A 20,593-nucleotide genomic window follows, 5' to 3' on the forward strand; every position below is an offset into this window, starting at 1 on the left:
CTTCACTCATTTCCTATTTGACTCACATGTCCCGACAGTGTATCGCCACATGCGTGAGATTCAGAACAGCTAACATCTCTTGTTGAAACATGAGACTGCTTTACACCCCTGCTGACATGGGCGGTTTATGAATAGAGCTTTCGGACTCTGTGGAAGAGCTATCACTTTCGTCAAAATCAAGTAGTTCACCCTCACTGTCGCTCCTCGTAAGAATCTCCATGATTTCTTACTCAGTGCAACCATGACGTCTCGCCATTTTCCTTGCAAAATACAGGACGCGAAGAACTCTGATGTGAATTCCGATGAACAGTGAACTGTAGTGCTAAGCCTAAGCTCACAACAGACAAGCTAACGGCCACAACTGCGAAAGGCTACTGAGACATGGGACGAGGAAGTCCGCTGTCCGAGCTATTTCGTCATCAGCACTCAGGTAGCGGGCGCGCGTATACTCGTCATCAGCGCTCAGGGGCTGGCAAGCGAGTGCGACTTAACTCGTCAACAGCGCTCAGGGGAAAACCGGCGGTCGCGGCTAAACTCGTCATTAGCACCCAGGGAGCGGCACGCAGTATGACGAGTAAACTCGTCAACAGCAGTCAGAGGGTTAAGTGTGACACACAGATGAAAGTCACAAGTGGTTTGGTCCGGGGAACATGGCAGCCATAATCCTTTGAAAACATATCTTTCTCCTGTGAATCTGTCATGAATTCATGAGACTGACTCACAGGAAGTGTGACAAGTCCTGCTGAAAGACAGCATGGGGTAGTCAACACTGTGTAAAATTCTTGAAGGATTCACAAACCTGCAACAGTGTTAACTGTTGTTTAAAAAATATGGAACCCACAATGCAACTTGATGACACAGCACGCCACACTCTGATTTTTTCACAGTGAAGACATTTCTCATTATCATATAGAGATCATTTGTTGATTACTACCTAACATTGTGGGAGCTCACATGTCCCATCAGGTGGAACCAGACTTCATCACTCATGAAATACAGCAGCAGATCCAACATTCCCCTCTTAATTGTTTCATGTAGCCACATTCAGTAATTCACACATTTTGCCTTATCTTCTAAATTCAGTTCTTGAACACATGCAATGGTAGGGTTTCAGCAATATAGATGGTGTAAAACATGCTGACAAGACCTAAATGAAACCTTTACTTGTTGCAACAATTTTTGTGTCAATTTATTTTGACTCTGTATCATTTGTGATTGAATATCTGTGATCACAGCATGTGTATGTACAGATGGGGATTTACTCTTTTTTACATTTGCAGCTGATCCTATATGCTTGTGTGTAGGTACGTGGTGAAAGACCTCCAGGATATTGTAGAGTTAAGATTTATTAAAAACAAAAAATGAAACACTGATCGGCCATAAGTATTGGCAAAGACGTTAATTATGAATGCATGGTAAGGCACATACAATTAAAAAGCTGTCATTTATTTTTCTTTATACATGATTTTGTTTTCTTGCTCTCTGGTATGTAGAAGTTTCTGTTAAGAAGTGCGGCTCACAGTATGCTGGGCTGTGAGTGTTTTGTATAATATATGTTTCGAAATAAGAGAAGATTTGATATCAGAATTAAATATTTTTATTGAAGTGAAGTGGACCCAAGTAAGGAGGATTTTCTTATTTTTGATGCACACTTATGTCCTTGAAGTCTGCTGCCTGCAATTACAATTGAAATGTAAGAGAGGAAGTCCGATTAGCCAAAAATCATACAACCACAACATTGCTAATAATGCAATCGAAATTTACTTTAAATTAATTTTTTCCATTCATATGTATGTACTGTATTTCCTTTGTTTAATAACACAACTGGCGACCTGAGTGCTGGGACTTCAGGGCAACTGTTGTGAGTAGTGTTTGTTAACAATTGTTATTGTAAGAAATTTCTATGACATTGTTATTAGTCATAAAATCCAATTGTCAGTATTTTCTGTTTGCATGAATCACAGTGCGGAGCAAGTAAAGCAAAACGGCAAAAATTGAGGAGAAAATTTAGGAAAGAAATAAGAATCGGACACAGGTTATATAAAATTTTCCATAGTAAGCTGTTTTGTTTGGCGCAGCAAAGGTAGGTCAGCAATACAAGTTGATTGTGTTTTACCACTTGGTAGCACGTCTTATTCCCTTCTATGAATTTTATTGTGAAAAATTTACAGGAATTTTTCAGTGTGATGCACGTTGTCAGTAAAACATAAAGAATTGCAGTACAGTAGTTTGCACATCATAATAGATGTAAAACAGGATTTGACATCACGTAAATTACATTTATCGAGTGTAATAATTAACATATGAAATTTTAACATTTTTGTAAAAATTTTCATTTTTGCATATTCATACAACATGGCAGAAAAATGTATGTCCATTGTTGATAGCAACAGCGAAAACACAACCAGTCAATATGGCGTAGAATTGTGCTATCGAACAATTGAAGTTCAGGCGCCATGCATGCTTAATGCAGAAAGTTTAAGTGGGTCAGAGATGAGTGTTGCAGGTGTAACAAATGATAGCGACGCTCCACAGGAGAATAACCTTGACGACACAATGTTTATAATTGATGAGGCAATGTCACGCATCTCCCAAAGCGGCATCCCGCTCATGAATGAAACATTGGAGAACGATTCCAATATGAATCTTGACAACACGTTACAAACACCACTTGGTCACAAAGCAAAGCTGGCAGCAACAACAGTAGTTCAACTGAAGCACTGCTATGGCAGTTATTATCTAATATAAACATGAAATTTGATGATATGAAACAAATATGAACACCAATTTCAGTGATATGAAATAAAATACGAATACCAAAATTGATAATTGGACATACAATCTGAACACCATTACACAAGATCTAAATACAATGGAACAAGAAGAAAAATAAGTATTCAAGGATTTGCAAGATACGGTCTCACAGTTCAATGACTTGGCCAAAAATTTGCGCACTGAAGTCGACGAAAAATTGAATGATATGAAAAAACAAGTAAAGCATGAAGTACTTTCTTCAAGGTTAACGGTAGCAACACGGAGTTAAAACAGTAGATTCTTTTAACGACCATCATGATCGATTAGGTCAACAGATAAGGAAAATTACAGACCCAGACACAAATTTTGAAGTCACACAAAACCAATTGTGTTTGACAGTAAGAAAAGTAACCACTGTCGTTAAGAAACTAAGTAGAGACTATGGAGGTGAATCTCTAGTTTAGAAGAGCTTACTTTAAGGGTAGCAACATTAGTATTTGACTCAGCATGTGCTAAGAAGGAGAGGGAGAAGATAACGAAAATCCGAGTGATACTTGTATCATCAGTCAAGCTGAAGCAGGTTCGTTAGATAAGGGTAATACCACTGCACGGAACTTAGTAACAGACTATAAGTTATACACAGATGTAGTAGAAAAGGCTACTCAGAAAAAAGAAAATGAAATAGTGAACAAGCTAAACATCAATCTAGAAGCCGTGGAAAATATGATCTGCAATCTTTTAGAAGAAAATATTACCGGATCTCGAAATATGCACGTAAACAATACATTGGGTAGAGTGAACAAACCACAACCTGTTGGTATTTATCCACAAATTGTCACCAGTACCACAGCAGATACCAGTGACAGTTCTAGAGCGCAAAATGTAAACATACCCACAACTCCAATACCAGAGCCATTACCAACTGGAATGACAGGTAACTACCATAACCACATAAATACGACCAAAAATGCCACGTGTCTATCAGCTGTTTTTGCAGACGAAGGTTTGCTGAGACGTCGGACAGTTTCCTACATTAACTACCGAAGGTAAAAGAATGAATCCAGTAGTATTTATCAATGCTTTTCGTCATGTTTTTCTACGCAACTGGACGGAAGCACAGAAAAACAGATTTGTCGTGGGATATACAAGGTGACGTTCTTTTATGGACAACTGAAGTGGATGAACGTTGCAGCACTTATATCCAATTTGAAAGCGCCTTCCTCGGCAAATACTGGTCTGAGAAAGTGCAAGAAAGATTCAGACGCGAGGTTTTCAGTTCCGTACCATTCAGTGCCAAATACGGTGGTCTATGTGGATACTATGAAAAATACTTGAACAAGACACGCAAATGGGAGAACCCAGTATCACAAGTAGACATGTTAAAAATTTTGAAAATTCGTTTATCATCGCACATTAGAGAAAAATTTGTCACAGCGTCAGAGCACGACTCCGAATGTTTTGTTAGTGCTTGATTCTATCGACTTAATCTATGAGGAAAGACCTGTACCCAGTAGAGCAACTGAAAATCAGGCACAACAACATAGTTATGTAAATCAGTCAGTAAAACGTGATTTAAGCAAACAGCAAGGGTGGTACTCACAACAGCAAAGTTACATACCCGGAGGCGAGTACGGCAACGGGAACGAAAAAAAAAACGATTTAAAAGAAATTTTCAAAACAACAAGAGTAATATCAATGTACGAGCGAATTACAAACCACCATCAGAAGGCCCTATGCGGAACATAAACAGAAACAGTCAGCCGCATCAGTGGCTGACGTACGGCAACAATGCCGTGCCTTACGCTGTACCGCAGCCGATATCTGGGAAGCAAAATAACGGCACGGCAGCTAACGACATAAATCGGCGAAGTATCCACATAGTGCCACTAACTGAAATTTCTCCAGATAATGAACCGCGTCACACTACGCCATTAGTAAACACCAACCGTTCGTAGTTAAGCCACAGGCAACTGAACTCCCTGGGAGTGGGGGCAATGCAAAACTGCAAACATGTTTCATAAGGTTTGACAAACAAAGACACTTCAAAGGTGATGTGTAGCAGTATGAGTTAGATACAACAAATAATATCCAGGAAGAACAAATACAAGCAATCATTATGGTGAAAATATTTAATATTGACACACAGTTAATTTTACATACAGGTTAAACTACCAACCTAATGTCAAATGCATTTTTCTGTGAATTGGAGAGGCAAATTCGCAACATTTCCTGTCAAAAATTGCAAGGTGCAAATTGCTACAGGCAGTAAGACTAGATTGGTTATACATTAAGCATTTATTCTATTAAAAACTGAACATTTTACAATGAAGTGCGATTTTCTTATAATTGACAAACTTATAGTTAATTGTCTGAGTGGCATGGACACGTTTAGAACATACAAAACACTGACTGACATAGTAAATGCCACTTTTATGTAAAGGATAAGATTTTTTTCTATCGACTACACATGGTAGCCGGGGGGGGGGGGGGGGGGGGGGGGGGTCATACGTAATAATTCAATATTCATTTCCAGCTGTATATTTCACAAACAAATTTGATACTGAACAGGAAGCAAACACTGAGGATAGTTACAAAATGGTAGAGCAGAAACTAAGTGAATCACAGATACTAAAATCATATCAACGACTTTCTAACTTGTTATTTAAGTATGCCAATGTTTTCACTAAGGAGACAGGAGTAATCAAAGGCTGTGAATGTAAATTTGAAGTCTATCCACATGAAACATTGTGTGTAAAGTCGTATCCTATTCCATTGGCAAAATGAGAGGCAGTAAAGGAAGAGCTCAATCATATGATCAAATGGGGAATTATACAACCTTCATTTTCACCCTGTTGTAGTCCAATATTACCTGTAAGCAAACCAGATGGTTCTGTAAGATTATTTCTAGATGCTAGAGATATCAATAAGATTATAGTAGCAATATGCATAAGACCAGACAATTTGGATGAACAGTTTCTATAGTTTTACAATACAACATATTTCAGTATCCTCAATCTGAAGATGCCGTGCTGGCAAATAAAGTTTCACGAAGAAAGTCGAAAATATACAGCATTGTTTTGTGTTGGCAGAGGTAACGAATTCCGTATTCTACTTTTTGGGCTGAATATTTGTGCAGGTGTGTTTATATCTGCATTGGACAGGGCTTTAGGACCAGATTTGCTTAGCATAGCCATTGTTTATGTGGACGACATGCTAATAGCAACACCCACTTGGTTAGAACATATCAGGCTCATTGATCAGGGCTTCAATGATTTGCAGATTACGGAGTAACAGCCAATTTAAAAAAAGGTTAGTTTTGGTAGGAAGCAAGTCAAATTTTTAGGACGTGTTGTGTCAGAACAACGTATATTAGATGATCTGATAAAACTTGATGGCATACACTATGGTCCAGCTCCAAGGAATAAAAAACAACTAAAAGCCTTTTAGGACTATTATCTGTTTTTTTGTAAATTTCTACCATAGCAACTGATGAACAGTGATACATTACTCAACTTGTTACGAAAAAATAGGCCTTGGCTATGGGATGATAAGTGTCAGGAGGACTCAAATAACATTAAGCATACATTAGTCAATACAAACATTCTTAGCCACCATGATATGTACAAGGATTTTTTTCTATGCACAGGTGCCTCATCTCGGGGGTTGGGGGCATGCTTGTTCCAGATGCGAAAGGCAGAAGGTAAAGAGGTACACAAGGTCATCAGTTTTGCTAATCGTTCATTATCAGAAGCAGAAAAATCTTACTGTGTGTCAGAATTGAAAAGTTTAGCTGTAATACTTTATTTAAAAAGTTTGAATATTTTTGTGGGGCAAGAATACCAAAGTTTATTATGACCATCAGTCACTGTCATTTCTTTTGTGTAAACTGTTGCACCGTAGTTTAGCTAGGTGGTGTCTATATTCACAAGAATTCAATTTTGAGATAATTTATATTATAGGAAGTCAGAATGTTATTGCAGATGCCTTGTCTAGATTACCACAAGGTTTAGAGGAATCTGGTGACTTAACAGAGCAAGATACAGAAATCAAAACTTTATTAATGTAAGGTACAACACAACAGTCTGATTATCACAAGTTTTGTAAGCAAAAGAAAATTATACAGCAACAAGATCACAGATGGAGTAAAGGCATGCAAAACATTAAGCAAGATGAAGGTGGGGCAGTAAGTAAATGGTATCAGGAGTACAAGGGTGTTTTGTTTCATAGGAAACATGAAAAATGTGATCAATGGCGTGTGTGTGTGTGTATCCCTGAAGTTTATATCGACGAATTTATAAGACACACACATGAAGTATGGGGACATTATGTAGTAGGCAAATGTACTGAAAAATTGACAAATTTTCCAAATTTGAGGAGGCGAGTCCTACAGGTATATAGAAAGTGTGCAATATGCCAAAACTAACTCATAATATTTCATATTTTGTTGGGCAAAAATGGAAACAATTTATGGCCTCACAGGGCATAAAGCACACATTAGTAAGCTTTTTTCACCTAGTTGAATGAGTCTTTAAAGACTCATGCAAATTGTCAATAACCTTCCACATTCTTCAACAGGTTTTACACCTAATGAATTGATGTTATGGACAAAACATTCGAATGCGTGGTAGTTGCCCATACCAAAGCTATCCACTACAGAAATGATACTACAAAGCAAAATCAAACAAGCCATGGCCACACTAGAAAACAGGGCCGAGTATAGGAAGAAGATTTATAGCAAGAAACTGAAGCATGTTATGCAATTTTTTGAAAGGCAACAAGTCCTCTTAACGGCACACCCTAAATTGACAAAATTTGGCAAACTGAATAAGAAAGGGCAAGTACTCTACTTAGGACAATATATAATTTCCAAAATACCATGCCCTGGGACGTACAGATTATTCTATAAGAAATGAGGGAGAGACAAGAGTCCCCACCCTCACAAAGGCTTGTGTAGAATGATGAAGCTAGGTAGCATATTTTCTTTCTATCACAAGATAATTGTACACAGTTTGCATAACTCTAAGGGTAATTTTTATTCTGCAGTGTATTATAAGAGAAAGTAATGTGTAAGGCAGAAGTAATTATTTTGATTTGTACACATAAGCATAAAAGCAACAGGAATGAGAAATAATACACTGCTTCACATGAAGCAAAAGTATAAAAAGAATTAACTTATCACCCTGCTGTGCACTCAACAATATGCACTGACATCAGTACTAGGTGAGGAGGCATTAACATGTGCGCATGCGCAACAGTCTGCCAGAATGCGCAACCAAATAGGAATGCAATATGTACAAGTACTTAATTTAAATACAAAGTAAATGGAAATACTAAGCAATTGCATATACTATCTAAGAGATGCAGAGATTTAATTAAATACTAAGCTATATACAACATATTCACAAGAAAAAGGAAGCATTATGAAAAATTATACGAGATGTGTAGGCTAAGGACAAAAGAAAAAATACTGTAAGAAATGTCAAATAATTTTCTTTGCAGAGTAAATAATCATAAAGGGTACCAGGATAAACGAATGTCTATGAATTTAAACAAAGTATGGAAATCTCTGTGGATGGATGTAATGACCAAATGTATCAGTGTCCATTGAGCTACATAATGCAATTAGTTTTTAAGTTAGTATAAAGTTTTTTTTTTCTTTCAGTGACCAGTGCATCGTCATGGTGCAGAAGAAGAGAATTATGTCGAGAGTAGCAGGTACCAAATACGAAGATCATAAGGCAATGAAAAATAAAAATATGCATCATTGTAGTATATCTCTGTGTCATTTATCAATACCTATTCGCTGCAGAGTACACATAACCATTCAAGCATGTGATTTCACAAAAAAGCAATTAATTTTAATCATGTCACATGGAAGCATGAATACTGACATTTCCAGGTATTCAAGAAAGATAAGTCTACAATGGTCAAAACTTCATCATATTTCACACTAAGTTACATATGAATTGAAGTAAACAGCACTAACACATGAAGAAACAACATGATACTACGTGAACGATTAGTCAGTACACATTTTTTGCATGAAATATAAGTTCCTTGGCAACTAGTCCATGACTGTATGAATAACATTTCCTCATAAATCCTTGAACCTGTAAATGAGCATTTTCTTTCTTCTCTCCCAAACAAAGGAGGCAGTGCCAAGCATAGTTAGGCCAGCAGTGTGTAATGTTTTAGTCCTATTTCCAATGGTTTTCTACCTCCTCTGCCTAAGGAAGAAATGAACTCCCATAAGTGATAAAAGCCTGTCTATAAAATGAAGTGTGAATGTATCATATTCATGTATTGTATCATAATAATGTGCATATAATAATTAGTATATGTGATGTGAACGAGGATAAGTTAAAACTAAGAAACAAACTGAAGTAACAGAACCCCCCCCCCCCCCCAAAAAAAACCGACATTTTAAAACTTAAGAAATTTATGTTAATAGTATAAGTGATGGATGGAATGTCAGCCATAAGTATAAGCTATCATGTTATTTATATTGTTGTAACTCAATATTTGTATGAATTTAGATTGGAAGCCAAACTCCATGTGAAGAAATGAACTTTAAAGACAAACAATTTATACAATGTTTTGGATGGCTATATATGTTTTTCAACAAGTGGATGGTCAAGTGTTCTGACATTAACATGCATGTGCAATGAAATAATTTCTGAGTATCATGGTTCACAACTCTTGATACATTAATAAGCTAATAATAGTTGTTCGATTCAGTACTTACCTCATAGATGGATGCTGCTGGCCAGGATTCTCTCCACTGAAAATGTATGTACGACAGGTAATAATTAAGCCCGGGCCATAAAAATGGAGATCTTCAGCCAGAGTGTCAGATTTTGAATAATAAGCACACATCCACTCGACCCAGAATAAGGACAAATGCCATGGCAATTCTTTAATATGTGGTACTGAGGTGAAAGTGTAACACCCAATGTGAAATCAACAATAAGAAAATTGGTGCATGCACGTGTGATGGCAGTAGCTACCATGCTGACTGTTAGAGACTAGTTCTTAGCCACCAAATCTTCCAGTGCGCAAGCACGAAACCCAGCAGTGAGGCCAAAGTCAACTGAACATTATTATCAGCTTGCTAAATTCAGATATGTAATGGACTATCATATGATGTATATAATCTTTTAATTTATTGTAGAACTCTAGCATACATAGGATAAGCTGACAGTCCATTCCATTAAATAAAAGAGAAGCTGACAAATAAAGGGCATCAACCCCTATCGGCAAATGTAAATAGGTATATGAAATAAAAAAATCACTGTACATCTCCATACCATGTAAACATACAGTGTGGGGGCAATTGTGTAGGTACATGGTGAAAGACCCTCAGGATATCGTAAAGTCAAACTTATTATAAACAAAAAATGAAACACCAATTGACCATAAGTGTTGGCAAAGACATTAATTATGAATGCGTGGTTAGGTGCAGACAAATGAAAAAAAGGTCATTTTTCTTCATGCATGATTTGGTTTTCTCACTGTCTGGTATGTAGAAGTTTCTGTTAAGAATTGCTGCTTGGAGTATGCTGGGCTACAAGTGTTTTGTATCATATATGTTTTGGAATAAGAGAAGGTTTGATATCAGTATTAAGTATTTTTTATTGAAGTGAAGTAGAAACAAGTAAAGAGGATTTTCTTATGTTTTGACACACACTGGTGTCCTTGAAGTCTGCTGCCTGGATCTACAATTGAAATGTATGAGAGGAAGTCTGATTAGACAAAAATTGTACAACCACAACATTTCTAATAATGCAGTTGAAATATACTTTGAAATAATTTTTTCCCATTCATGTGTAGGTATTTCTTTCTTTCTTTTTTTTGTTATAAGGCGCCTGCCATATGCAGCTTTGTCACAAAATCCTGGATACTGTTCTTTGCTGGTATGGGAACGTCAGGAGACTTCTTTGTAAAAGTGTCCCACGCTGCCTTAAATGAACCAGAAGACATGATTCTTTCTGGAATAAGATGCATCTCACTCAGATATTTACTTCACACGTCTCAACCAAGTTGCAATGTCTTCCATACCAACAGTACAAAATTTAGTAACTGTTTTGAAATCATAGAAGACAGTTGTTGGATCACAATTAGCAGTCTGGTACTCGAGCCAGTTTCTCAAGCACCATTCTGTATAAAAGGGTTTCCACAGCCAGGGACCAAGAAACAATTAGCCTAATTTCTAGGTCTCTTTAATCCTTACCACAAATTATCACAAATTAATGGGTGAACAGGTCTGAATTGCAGCATCTATACTTAATTTAACTAACAGCAATGTCCCATGGATATGTGCAGAATGTGTTTGATGGTTTTAAGGAGACTCTGTGTAAAGGCAGAATACTTTTCCACCCAAGGTTAAATAAGGAACTCTGTGTACCAGCTGACAGTTCATCCTTCCCACAGACAAAGGCTCCACCACTGTGGTAATAGATGTTAGTGACCATGTCAAAGAGGGTCTTTGCCAGCTTTCCAACACCTCTGTTTACAAACATTACAACCATGACCCCACACCAGAAATCCAACATGATCTCCAGCAACTCCTCAAGGCATTAAGTGCATGCCAAAACATGATACCTGAATGCAGATCCCTCCTCACACCAGCAAAACCCCCCAATTCTACATTTTACCTACTCCCCAGTCTCCGCAAACCAAACCTCACAGGTTTCCCAACTGGTCTCCAATTGTGGCTGTTTACAATGCTCCCTAATAACCAACATCTGCCTTTGTTCACCAAACACGTCTAAACAGTTGCCCGTAACCTCATATCCTGCATCAAAGACACTGCTCACTTCCTTTATCTTTCCACAATTTTTGTCCTATTACCACCAGACTCCTTATTGATCGCTCTGGACACAGTGTTCTGTCTGCCAACACACTCACTCCCATTTCCTTGCAGTTTTGAAATAATGCTTTTCTCAGCATCCTCCTAATATCAAACCCACCACCTCATTCTTAATACTCCTGGCCAGAAACATCTTGACTCACAATTGTTTCACTTTTTAAGGCCAAATTTATAAACAAATGCATGATACTGCCATGGGTACTCATATGGCACCATCGAATGCCAACTTATTTATGGGTCATTTGGAGGAACCCTTCCTATCAAGGCAATGCCTGAACTCCATTGTCTGGTTCAGATTCATTGATGACATTTTCATGATTTGAACACATAGCAAAGACAACCTTTCCTCGTTACTCCATAACCCCAACACCCTTTCCCTAATTCACTTAACCTGGTCTTTCTCAACTCTACAAGCCACCTTCCTAGATGTCTCCTCCCTACAGCCTTGCCACCCATGGATGTTGCATGTGCAGTGGGTAGCAGGAGTTATCTAAGTATACCAGTAACCTTACCAGAGCCTTGATTGAAGGATAATATCCTATCCAGGTCTTCCATGAACAGACCTCCTGTGCTGCCTCCTCCTCTGACAGTAGTAAATCTGTTAACCAGCAACCAACCAGCACTCCTCTGATCACCTAGTATCACCCTGGCCATGGAAAGCTCAACCACACTCTTCACCACGGCTTTGACTACCTCTCATCATGCCCTGAGATGAGGGATATCCTACCTAAAATTCTCTTCACATCACTCAAAGCAGTGTTCTGAGGTTTTCCCAGCCTACAGAATATCCTTGTCCACAGGACATTCCCTTGTGGATAACTTGGTCATGTCCCATACACTCATCCTCTACCTCCTACTGCAGAACAGTCACAGGCATTTCCTACTGAGTATAAAAGGGGATAGTTGGGGCACTTGTGAAAGCAACTATGTTATAAATACTGATGAGCCAAAATATTATTACCATCTGCTTAATAGCTTGTTTTTCCATCTTCAGAACAAAATACATGATTCTGCATATCAGGAATCTGACAGTTTATTGCTAGGTTTGCGGAGGTATGTCTATGCACAGGCCATGTAGTTCACATAAATAATGTGATTTGTGTATATGATGATAGCACCAGATGGAGCAACCCATATGGATTCCATAGGATTTACATCAGGTGAATTTGGTTACCAAGACATCAACATGAGTTTGTTATAATGCTCCTCAAACCAATGTATTACGTTTCTGGCTCTGAGACACAGACAGTTATACTGCTGGAAGATGACATCACTGTCAGGGAAGACATCAAGCATGAAGGGATACAGGTGGTTCGCAGCTGTTGACCTGTCTTCAGTTACTACCATAGGTCCAGAAGAATGTCTGCCATAGCATAATACTGCTTCCACCAGCGTACATCCCAGGCGCGTTGCACGTTTTGAGCTGCCATTCATTTCGACAACAGTGTTTATGGAGACAGCCATAGACCTAGTGTAGCAATAATGTGATACTCCTGAGGAGCCCACATGTTTCCATTGATTGAGGGTCAAATTCTGATGGTCCCATGCCAACTGCAATCATAATTGATGATGTTGTTGGGTCAACATGTGAACACTTAGGGGTGGTCTGATGTGGAGCTCTATGCTCAGCAATGTACAATAACGTTGCATTTTGAAACACTTGTGCTTGCACCAGCATTGGATTCTTTCACCAGAAATGCCACACATCACCATCTATCCTACTTTACAGAGTAGACAAGCCTCCGAACCTCACATTCTGTGAAGAGTTGTGGACATCCAACGATTTAGTGCCTAGTGGCATTTTCACTGTCCTACCTCTTCCCACAGATGCTCATGACAGTAACACATGAACATTCATCCAGCTTCACCATTTTCCAGATATTCCTTCACAGGCTCTGTGTAATAATAATCTGGTCTTTATCAGAGTTGCTTGTCAATTTGCAACCCATATCTTCACTAGGGTGATCTTCCATCTGTGTCTGCTCCTCTTACAGACTTTTGTTACCACATAAAACACCCACAATGCCACCAGTCAGCATCCAACATCATGGTGGGCAGGAGTCATGATATTTTGGCTTATCAGTGTATTAGCTATGCTGCAGTTAGTGGGTGTGACAGGCAACCAACTGTCTTCTAGCATGAATAACCTCTGTCAAACTGTGGCTGCCCACAATCCAGGTGCTGAACATGTTGTATACCACAACACAAATTACTTTAATGGGTATTTGGATACACTCTTCCAGCACAAGTTTTGCTGAACTACACAGATGGGAACTGTCTCTCCAGCATTTTCTGCAGTCTCACAACCTCCTGGCTTTAGTCTTTACTAATGTGTTTCCTACTGTTTCACATTATCTTTTCCCTTTCCTTTTTCTCTTCTGCTTTTGTCAACACCACTCAGTCCCTGCCCAGACCCCGCAGCCAGCCGGTGTGGCTGTGCGGTTGTAGGCACTACAGTCTGGAACTGCGTGTCCGCTTCGGTCGCAGGTTTGAATCCTGCCTCAGGCATGGTTGTGTGTGCTGTCCTTACGTTATTTAGGTTTAAGTAGTTCTAAGTTCTAGGGGACTGATGACCACAGATGTTAAGTCCCGTAGTGCTCAGAGCCATTTGAACCAGATCCCGCACTGTCTTCTCCACCATTCTTGCCCCTGTAGGCTCTCTCTCTTGCTCTCTTTCTCTCTGTCTCCCCCCTTTCCTCCCTCCTCCCTCTCTCTCACCCCTTTCATACCTCTCTCTCTCCTTCCCTCCCTCCTTTCCCCTTTCCACCATTCTCCTATTCTCTCTCCCTTCACCGTATCCCTCCCTGACTCAACTTTTCTCACTTTTCTCCTTCTTCTTTCTGTACTTCTTATATGCCCTACTCCCTCAGAACTTCTTTCATCTTATGCAACCACTGAATCATCTCTCTTTCCTGCTCCTGTCTTGCACTATCCCACTATCCCCTACTTGCTTTGTGCATCCTTTCCTACCCCCCCCCCCCCTCCCCACCCCCCACCCCACCCAGCATCCATCAGCCCAGGAAACTGCTCTCAATACTCAAAAATCAATGATCAGTGTTATCATGGTAGCATTTATTTGGCTGTCAGTGTAGTTATGTGGGTGAATATGTGTTCTTTCTACCAGAAAAAGAGTCATAGCTCAAAAGCTAGTGAACACCGTTTTCTGCTATTTTTGTCTATGTGCCACACATCAATCTACTGTAAGTAAGTAGTTGCCTTTCACTTATTTTATGTATTCTCATGGTCTTATGTTGCCTTTAAATTAAATGTACATGTTGACCTTGTTCCACAACCCAGGTACCCCTCACTACAGGATCTAGGGAATTCGATTTACAATTTGTTTTGATTTGATTTTACTGATTCCAGAAATCTTACAGTGTTGTTACAGATATAGGATAAGTCATAGAAAACACTGCAGTGATATACATGGATAAATACAAATATTTTTTTTAATGTTCAGTTATGTAAGACACACATTGTTCATAGACAGTTATCATTCTTAGAACATGTTTCTACATAAGGCACTCAAATACATATTGCAATGTCATACATGTATACACTAATTATATTAGACATCATGTTTGCAGACAGTCACAACAAAGAATCAACAGTTATATCTGTCAAATGAGACATATAAGTCAGGTGAAGGTTGATGTTAATGGTAGCACACACATATTCAAGTTTCATTAAACAAAGTTATTTTAGATTAGTTCTCATAAAGGGTAATTTTGTTTTGGGTCTGAATCGTTTGTGATACAACTTTAAACCTTCAGGTAGCTTCTTGCACAGAAGTACCCCCTTGTACCACATAGTACAGTGTGCTTTACATAGCCATTGATCAACTCTCATTGGAATATCAAATTTGATGATATGAATATCTCTATTAATGGAAATACATGCAGATTTTTGTGAATAAAAACACACTGTTTCATGAATACAGATAGAAGGCAGTGGCAAGGTACTGAGACCCTTAAACCAAAGTCTAGTGGTGAAAGAAAGTGTCACTTGTTTCATCAACTCAGTCATTTGTTTCTGCATAATTAATATCTTCTTGTGGGAAATGCCCCAAAATGGAATGCAGTACTTCATTATTGAGTGCTAAGCAGACTCATTTAAGTCACAAACTTTACTTAGAATACTAAATACACAATGCAGACCGCTCATTCTGTTTAACAATTTATTTTTATGTATGCCCTATAGAAGTGTGTCATCCATCCTCACAACAAGGACTTTTGTAATTATTTCTCTATGCATGGACACATTTTCTGTTCATATTATCTACCACTGATGGTACAGGGTGGAGCATGGTAAATTTCTTTTTTAGAATTCATATTGTGGCGGCGCTGTTGGTTGAACAGAAGGAGAGTGGGTGTGGTTTAAAGTGACCAATGGGAAGTTTGTATTCAATTGTTATTCTTGCAGTGGACACATGAAGAGGACTCATTTTGTGTTGAAGTGTATTGGTCGAACTCCCACTTGATCATTGCAGCGGAGCACGCTTTTTGTTTGCGATTTGCAGTACCCCGAACTGGACAGGTTCCTGGATCGAACTCAGTTTTAAATTGGGTAAAATGTATTCACAATAACAAGGGATGAGCAATCTGTATGAAGAGGACCTGAGAGAAGTATTAGAACAGCATAAAATGTTGAATGAGTTAGAGCAGCAGTACTGCAATCTCCGAAATGCTCATCTCAAAAACACCCACTTGCTTGTGGCATTTCAAGACGTTCTCTCCACCATATTCTTCATGACGAACTGAATTTTCACCTTATATAATGTGCATGGTCCAGCAATTGTCAGTACGGGATTATGTAACTCGAAGAACATCTTGTGAAGACATGCTTGTAACCATACCCCATGACACAAATGCGTTCTTTCCTGATGAGGCACATTTTCACCTCAATGGGTGTGTAAACAAACAGAATATGTGTTACTGGAGTACACAAACCCCAGACAAATTCACCAGAGACCCCTGGACTCAGACCACATCACTGTGTCATTTGCCATATCATGAGTAGGCATCAGTGGCTCTTCTTTTTCCAGGAAAATCATCATGCTGTAACTGTGAATTTTGACTGTTACTTAACTATACTGCAAGAGTTTTTCCAACTGGCTTTCAAGGCAATGCAATTACAGGATACCTGGTTTCAACAAGATGGTGTGACTGCATACACAGCAGGCATTGCCATGAATTTTTTGAGACAAACTGTGGTGTCACCGCCAGACACCACACTTGCTAGGTGGTAGCCTTTAAATCGGCCACGGTCCGGTAGTATAGGTTGGACCCACGTGTTGCCACTATCAGTGATTGCAGACCGAGTGCCGCCACACGGCATCTCTAGAGAGACTTCCTAGCACTCTCCCCAGTTGTACAACCGACTTTGCTAGTGATGGTTCACTGACAAAATACACTCTCATTTGCTGAGATGATATTTAGCATAGCCTTCAGTTATGTTATTTGCTACGACCTAGCAAGGCGCCATTATCAGTTACTATTGATATTGTGAACTATGTACCGTCAAGAGCGACGTTCGTCATTAATGGATTAGTTAAGTATTCCACCAGCTACGTCCGTTATTTCTGAAATTCTAATTTCCTTGTCCTGTTCCAGACCTCACGCCAGCCTGCATGAGCTAAATCGCGTGCCTTTCAGCCTCCTCTAGTAACACGGTGTTGGCTCTCCTGCCAACCACAAAACAAACATTTCCTCCCTCATATGGGGGATCTCAACTGGCCCATATGATCACTACTGGACTTAGACCCTTGCAGTTTTTTTCTTTGACATTACCTGAAGTCAGAGGTGTATTGTAACCATTCCGACATGCTGGAAGACGTACAGAACAATATTTATGCTGAAATTGCAAGAATACCAGGAGCCACGTTTGAAAGAGTGCACGAGAACTTCAGAAAATGACTGTGGCAGTAAGTGGATTATGAAGGCAGACATTTTCCAGATATACTGTTTAAAGCATGTAATTAGAAACTTCATTACTGTCTAATACGAGAAAAATAAAAATGTAAGTTTGTAAGTGTTTATTATTTTTTTATTTAGTTCCTAAATCAGCAATTTATTGCACTTCACCCTATACCTTTTGTGATGAATGGAAAGTAATGTAGACTTTATTTAGCAGGAACGTGTTTCTAATTAATAAATTTACCAGATTGGAGTTTGTGTCAGCAATGTTGTTGTTGAGTTGAAGACGTGAGTAGAAAATAATGTATTAGTGTCACCAGCAAATATTAGTGGTAGACTTTCCTGAATGCATTTGGCCAAATCACTTATAAATGGAAATAGAAGTGGACCAAGCATGAAACCTTGGGAAATGTCTTGTCTTACTACTCGTCCATTTTGCTGAATGCTTTCACCATTTTTTGATGTCATTACAACTTTCTACACTCTGTCTGAAAGATGTGATCTAATCCAGACATTTACTTTTTCCCTAGTTCCATAATGCAGTAGTTACTCCAAAGGTAATGCACAGTTAGCAGGACCAAAGGCCTTTGTGAGTTCAAGGAATACACTTGTTGTGAGTTTTCTTTCACTGTATGCACTATAAATTTCACCTGAAAATGAATATAATGCTCCACTTACTGATCTCCCTTTCCAAACCCCAAACTGGTGGAGACTCAATAATCAGTTACTTTCCAAGAAGTTAATAGCATGGTTATATACTCCTCCCTCAATGACTTTTGATATGCTTGATAAGATGGAGCTCTTTACATCACTCCTTTCCCCTTTTTTAAATGGAGGAACATTTATTTATTTATTTAGCCATCCGTGGACATTTTAAAATGTAACAGTATTTGCTGCTTTAAAAAGTTTGAGGAAGTGACCTGACAATAAAGAGCAGTTTATTATATCTGACAGGGGTTACACATGATGGAAGGTTTGCTTTAAAAGATAATTAGATACATCATAAAAACTATGGGAATGTTTGTTTGGTTTACATGTTAAAATAAAGCAGACTTCACTTGGTGTGGTTGGATCAAGAAAGTGTGATATTGGGAATACCACCAAATCTGGGTAATGAGAAGGTGTAGAAGTTCTGTTTATGGACAACAGTCTGTCACCAATGTTTGTGAAGTTTTTATTGAATATTTCACATAATTGTTTAGGGTCAGAGATAGCTCCATCTTCATTTTTAATGAATATTATTGAGTGTGTCTTGCATTGCCAATTGTCTCATTGATTGCTTTCCTCATGGCTTTTGAGTTATTACCTGAGTTGGTTATGAACTGCTGATTGTACATTTTCTTATCTTCACAAATGGTCTTGTTTGGTATATTTTTATACTCTTTTAAATAGTGTGGATAGCTCACTGTCCCTTGTGTTACTGTAAGTTTATAGCAGCTTCTTATTTCTATATGAGGTTTGTATTGTTCATTATCTATTTAACACTGGAGATTTTGCATGTGTATTGTTTAGATGTCAGTTTGGTTGGAAATGCCATATCGTAATTGTGTTACAAAACACTCATAAATTCATTATTGTCAACATTCCTAGAATAAGAGACATCCTTCTAGTCAGCTTTATGGAACATAGCCTATGTGTGAGGTGTACTGTATTGTTATTGTATTGAGCTGCAATGATACTGTTTGTTTACTTGCACCTCACTTGTCCATAGCCTACTTGGTACCAAGCAGTTATAACCTCATATATCATTAGAGATGTTTTTTCTAGTGTGTAATCAGGTGATATGTTAGTATTAACAAAAACACCATCAACTGCAGAGGAGCCAGTAGTAGTTGTTCTTACAGGTTTTTTATGTTTATCATATTATAACAGTGAAATATACTCCCTATTTCTCAGGAAGCAGAGGATCCTATTAATAAATCTATATTTAAGTCTCCACTCAGAAAATATTGGGTCATTTTAAACTGTAAACCTGTAGCTGTGTGTCTGGTTTTGGAGCGAATATTAGTATGCCTTGGTTAGAGATTTAATATGTACTATGAAATCTTCAAAATGTTTTTCACACTCATTCACTTGGTTTTAACTACAAGATTACATTCTACATTATCTCTGGTAAGTATCAGAAAACCGCCCCCCCTCCCCCCACCTTTTTTTTCTACAAAAGAAATTAACTGTTTGGAAGCCTGGAAAGGAAAAATGGGCAACCTCACCATCTCAGCTGCACAAAGCAAATATAAAATTCCTGTGAGGCTTTCTAAAAATATTTGAATGTCTAAACTTTTGTTCTGTATGCTTTGTAGATTCCAGAAAAAAACAATGTTTTGATTTTTTGTATCGATTCACTTGGTCTGGTCAGTGATTCACCTGCAAACAATCATTTCTCATGTGACTCATACTTGGTATTGGCCTGATCAATGGACTCTATATCCTAAAAAGGTTTTATCATCAGAATATTGCTGGTAATTCAACATTATCCTATTTGTATTGGGCATAAGATGGTTCCTTTTCATTTCTTTGAGTAATTTATGCCTCACAAATTGCTTTCAAAGACCATTCAAATGAAACCCCTGTGAGATATGGGACCTACAACCAGTCCCACTGATATTTTGGATACTAATGTTTTTAACATGTTTAAATATACTTGAAGAATATTCAATATCAGTATTAATCTTCTTGTTTATGTAGAACCATTGTGATAGGTTGTATTGGTGTGGAATGTTGACAAGGAGAATGTTTGTGTGAGTCAGATGACACAACCAACTCTTTATCTCCTGGCAAGCTAAAGACATTTCATTTTTACATACTTCATTGGAACAACGAAATACAGCTATGAAGTCATTTAATAATAAATTACCAATTTCCTCTAAGCAAATGTGCTTCTTATCTCCAAGAGGCAGCCCCTGGCATTACAAAACTTGTGATCTCACATCTGATGTTTCATTAACATGCAAGGCTGTTCCACATCTGTGGTTATCAACAAGAATCATACAGGGTGACAGTTATAGAACTATATGAAATAAAATCATCATAACTTCTGAATGGTTCTTCTTAGGAT

General features: G+C 38.3%; 2 protein-coding genes across 5 annotated transcripts in view; both read left to right on the forward strand.

Moving 5' to 3' along the window:
• Window positions 1-20,593, forward strand: part of LOC126335878 (glutaminase kidney isoform, mitochondrial-like) — a 306,299-nt gene that overhangs the window by 30,832 nt on the left and 254,874 nt on the right. The gene's annotated exons all lie outside the window — the stretch shown is intronic.
• Window positions 4,716-9,103, forward strand: LOC126335888 (uncharacterized). Of its 4 annotated transcripts, none has more exons than XM_049999376.1 (3): window positions 4,716-4,776; window positions 6,401-6,462; window positions 8,417-9,103. In XM_049999376.1, exons 1-3 carry the CDS (start codon window positions 4,765-4,767, stop codon window positions 8,706-8,708), a joined length of 366 nt encoding a protein of 121 aa, XP_049855333.1. In that variant the 5' UTR covers window positions 4,716-4,764; the 3' UTR covers window positions 8,709-9,103. The 4 variants fall into 4 exon arrangements, with proteins under 4 accessions (XP_049855333.1, XP_049855340.1, XP_049855319.1 ...); XM_049999383.1 differs by lacking the exon at window positions 4,716-4,776 and adding an exon at window positions 4,789-4,873; XM_049999362.1 differs by lacking the exon at window positions 4,716-4,776 and adding an exon at window positions 4,800-5,000.

This window comes from Schistocerca gregaria, chromosome 1, assembly GCF_023897955.1.
Source record: "Schistocerca gregaria isolate iqSchGreg1 chromosome 1, iqSchGreg1.2, whole genome shotgun sequence".
Classification (NCBI taxonomy): domain Eukaryota; kingdom Metazoa; phylum Arthropoda; class Insecta; order Orthoptera; family Acrididae; genus Schistocerca; species Schistocerca gregaria.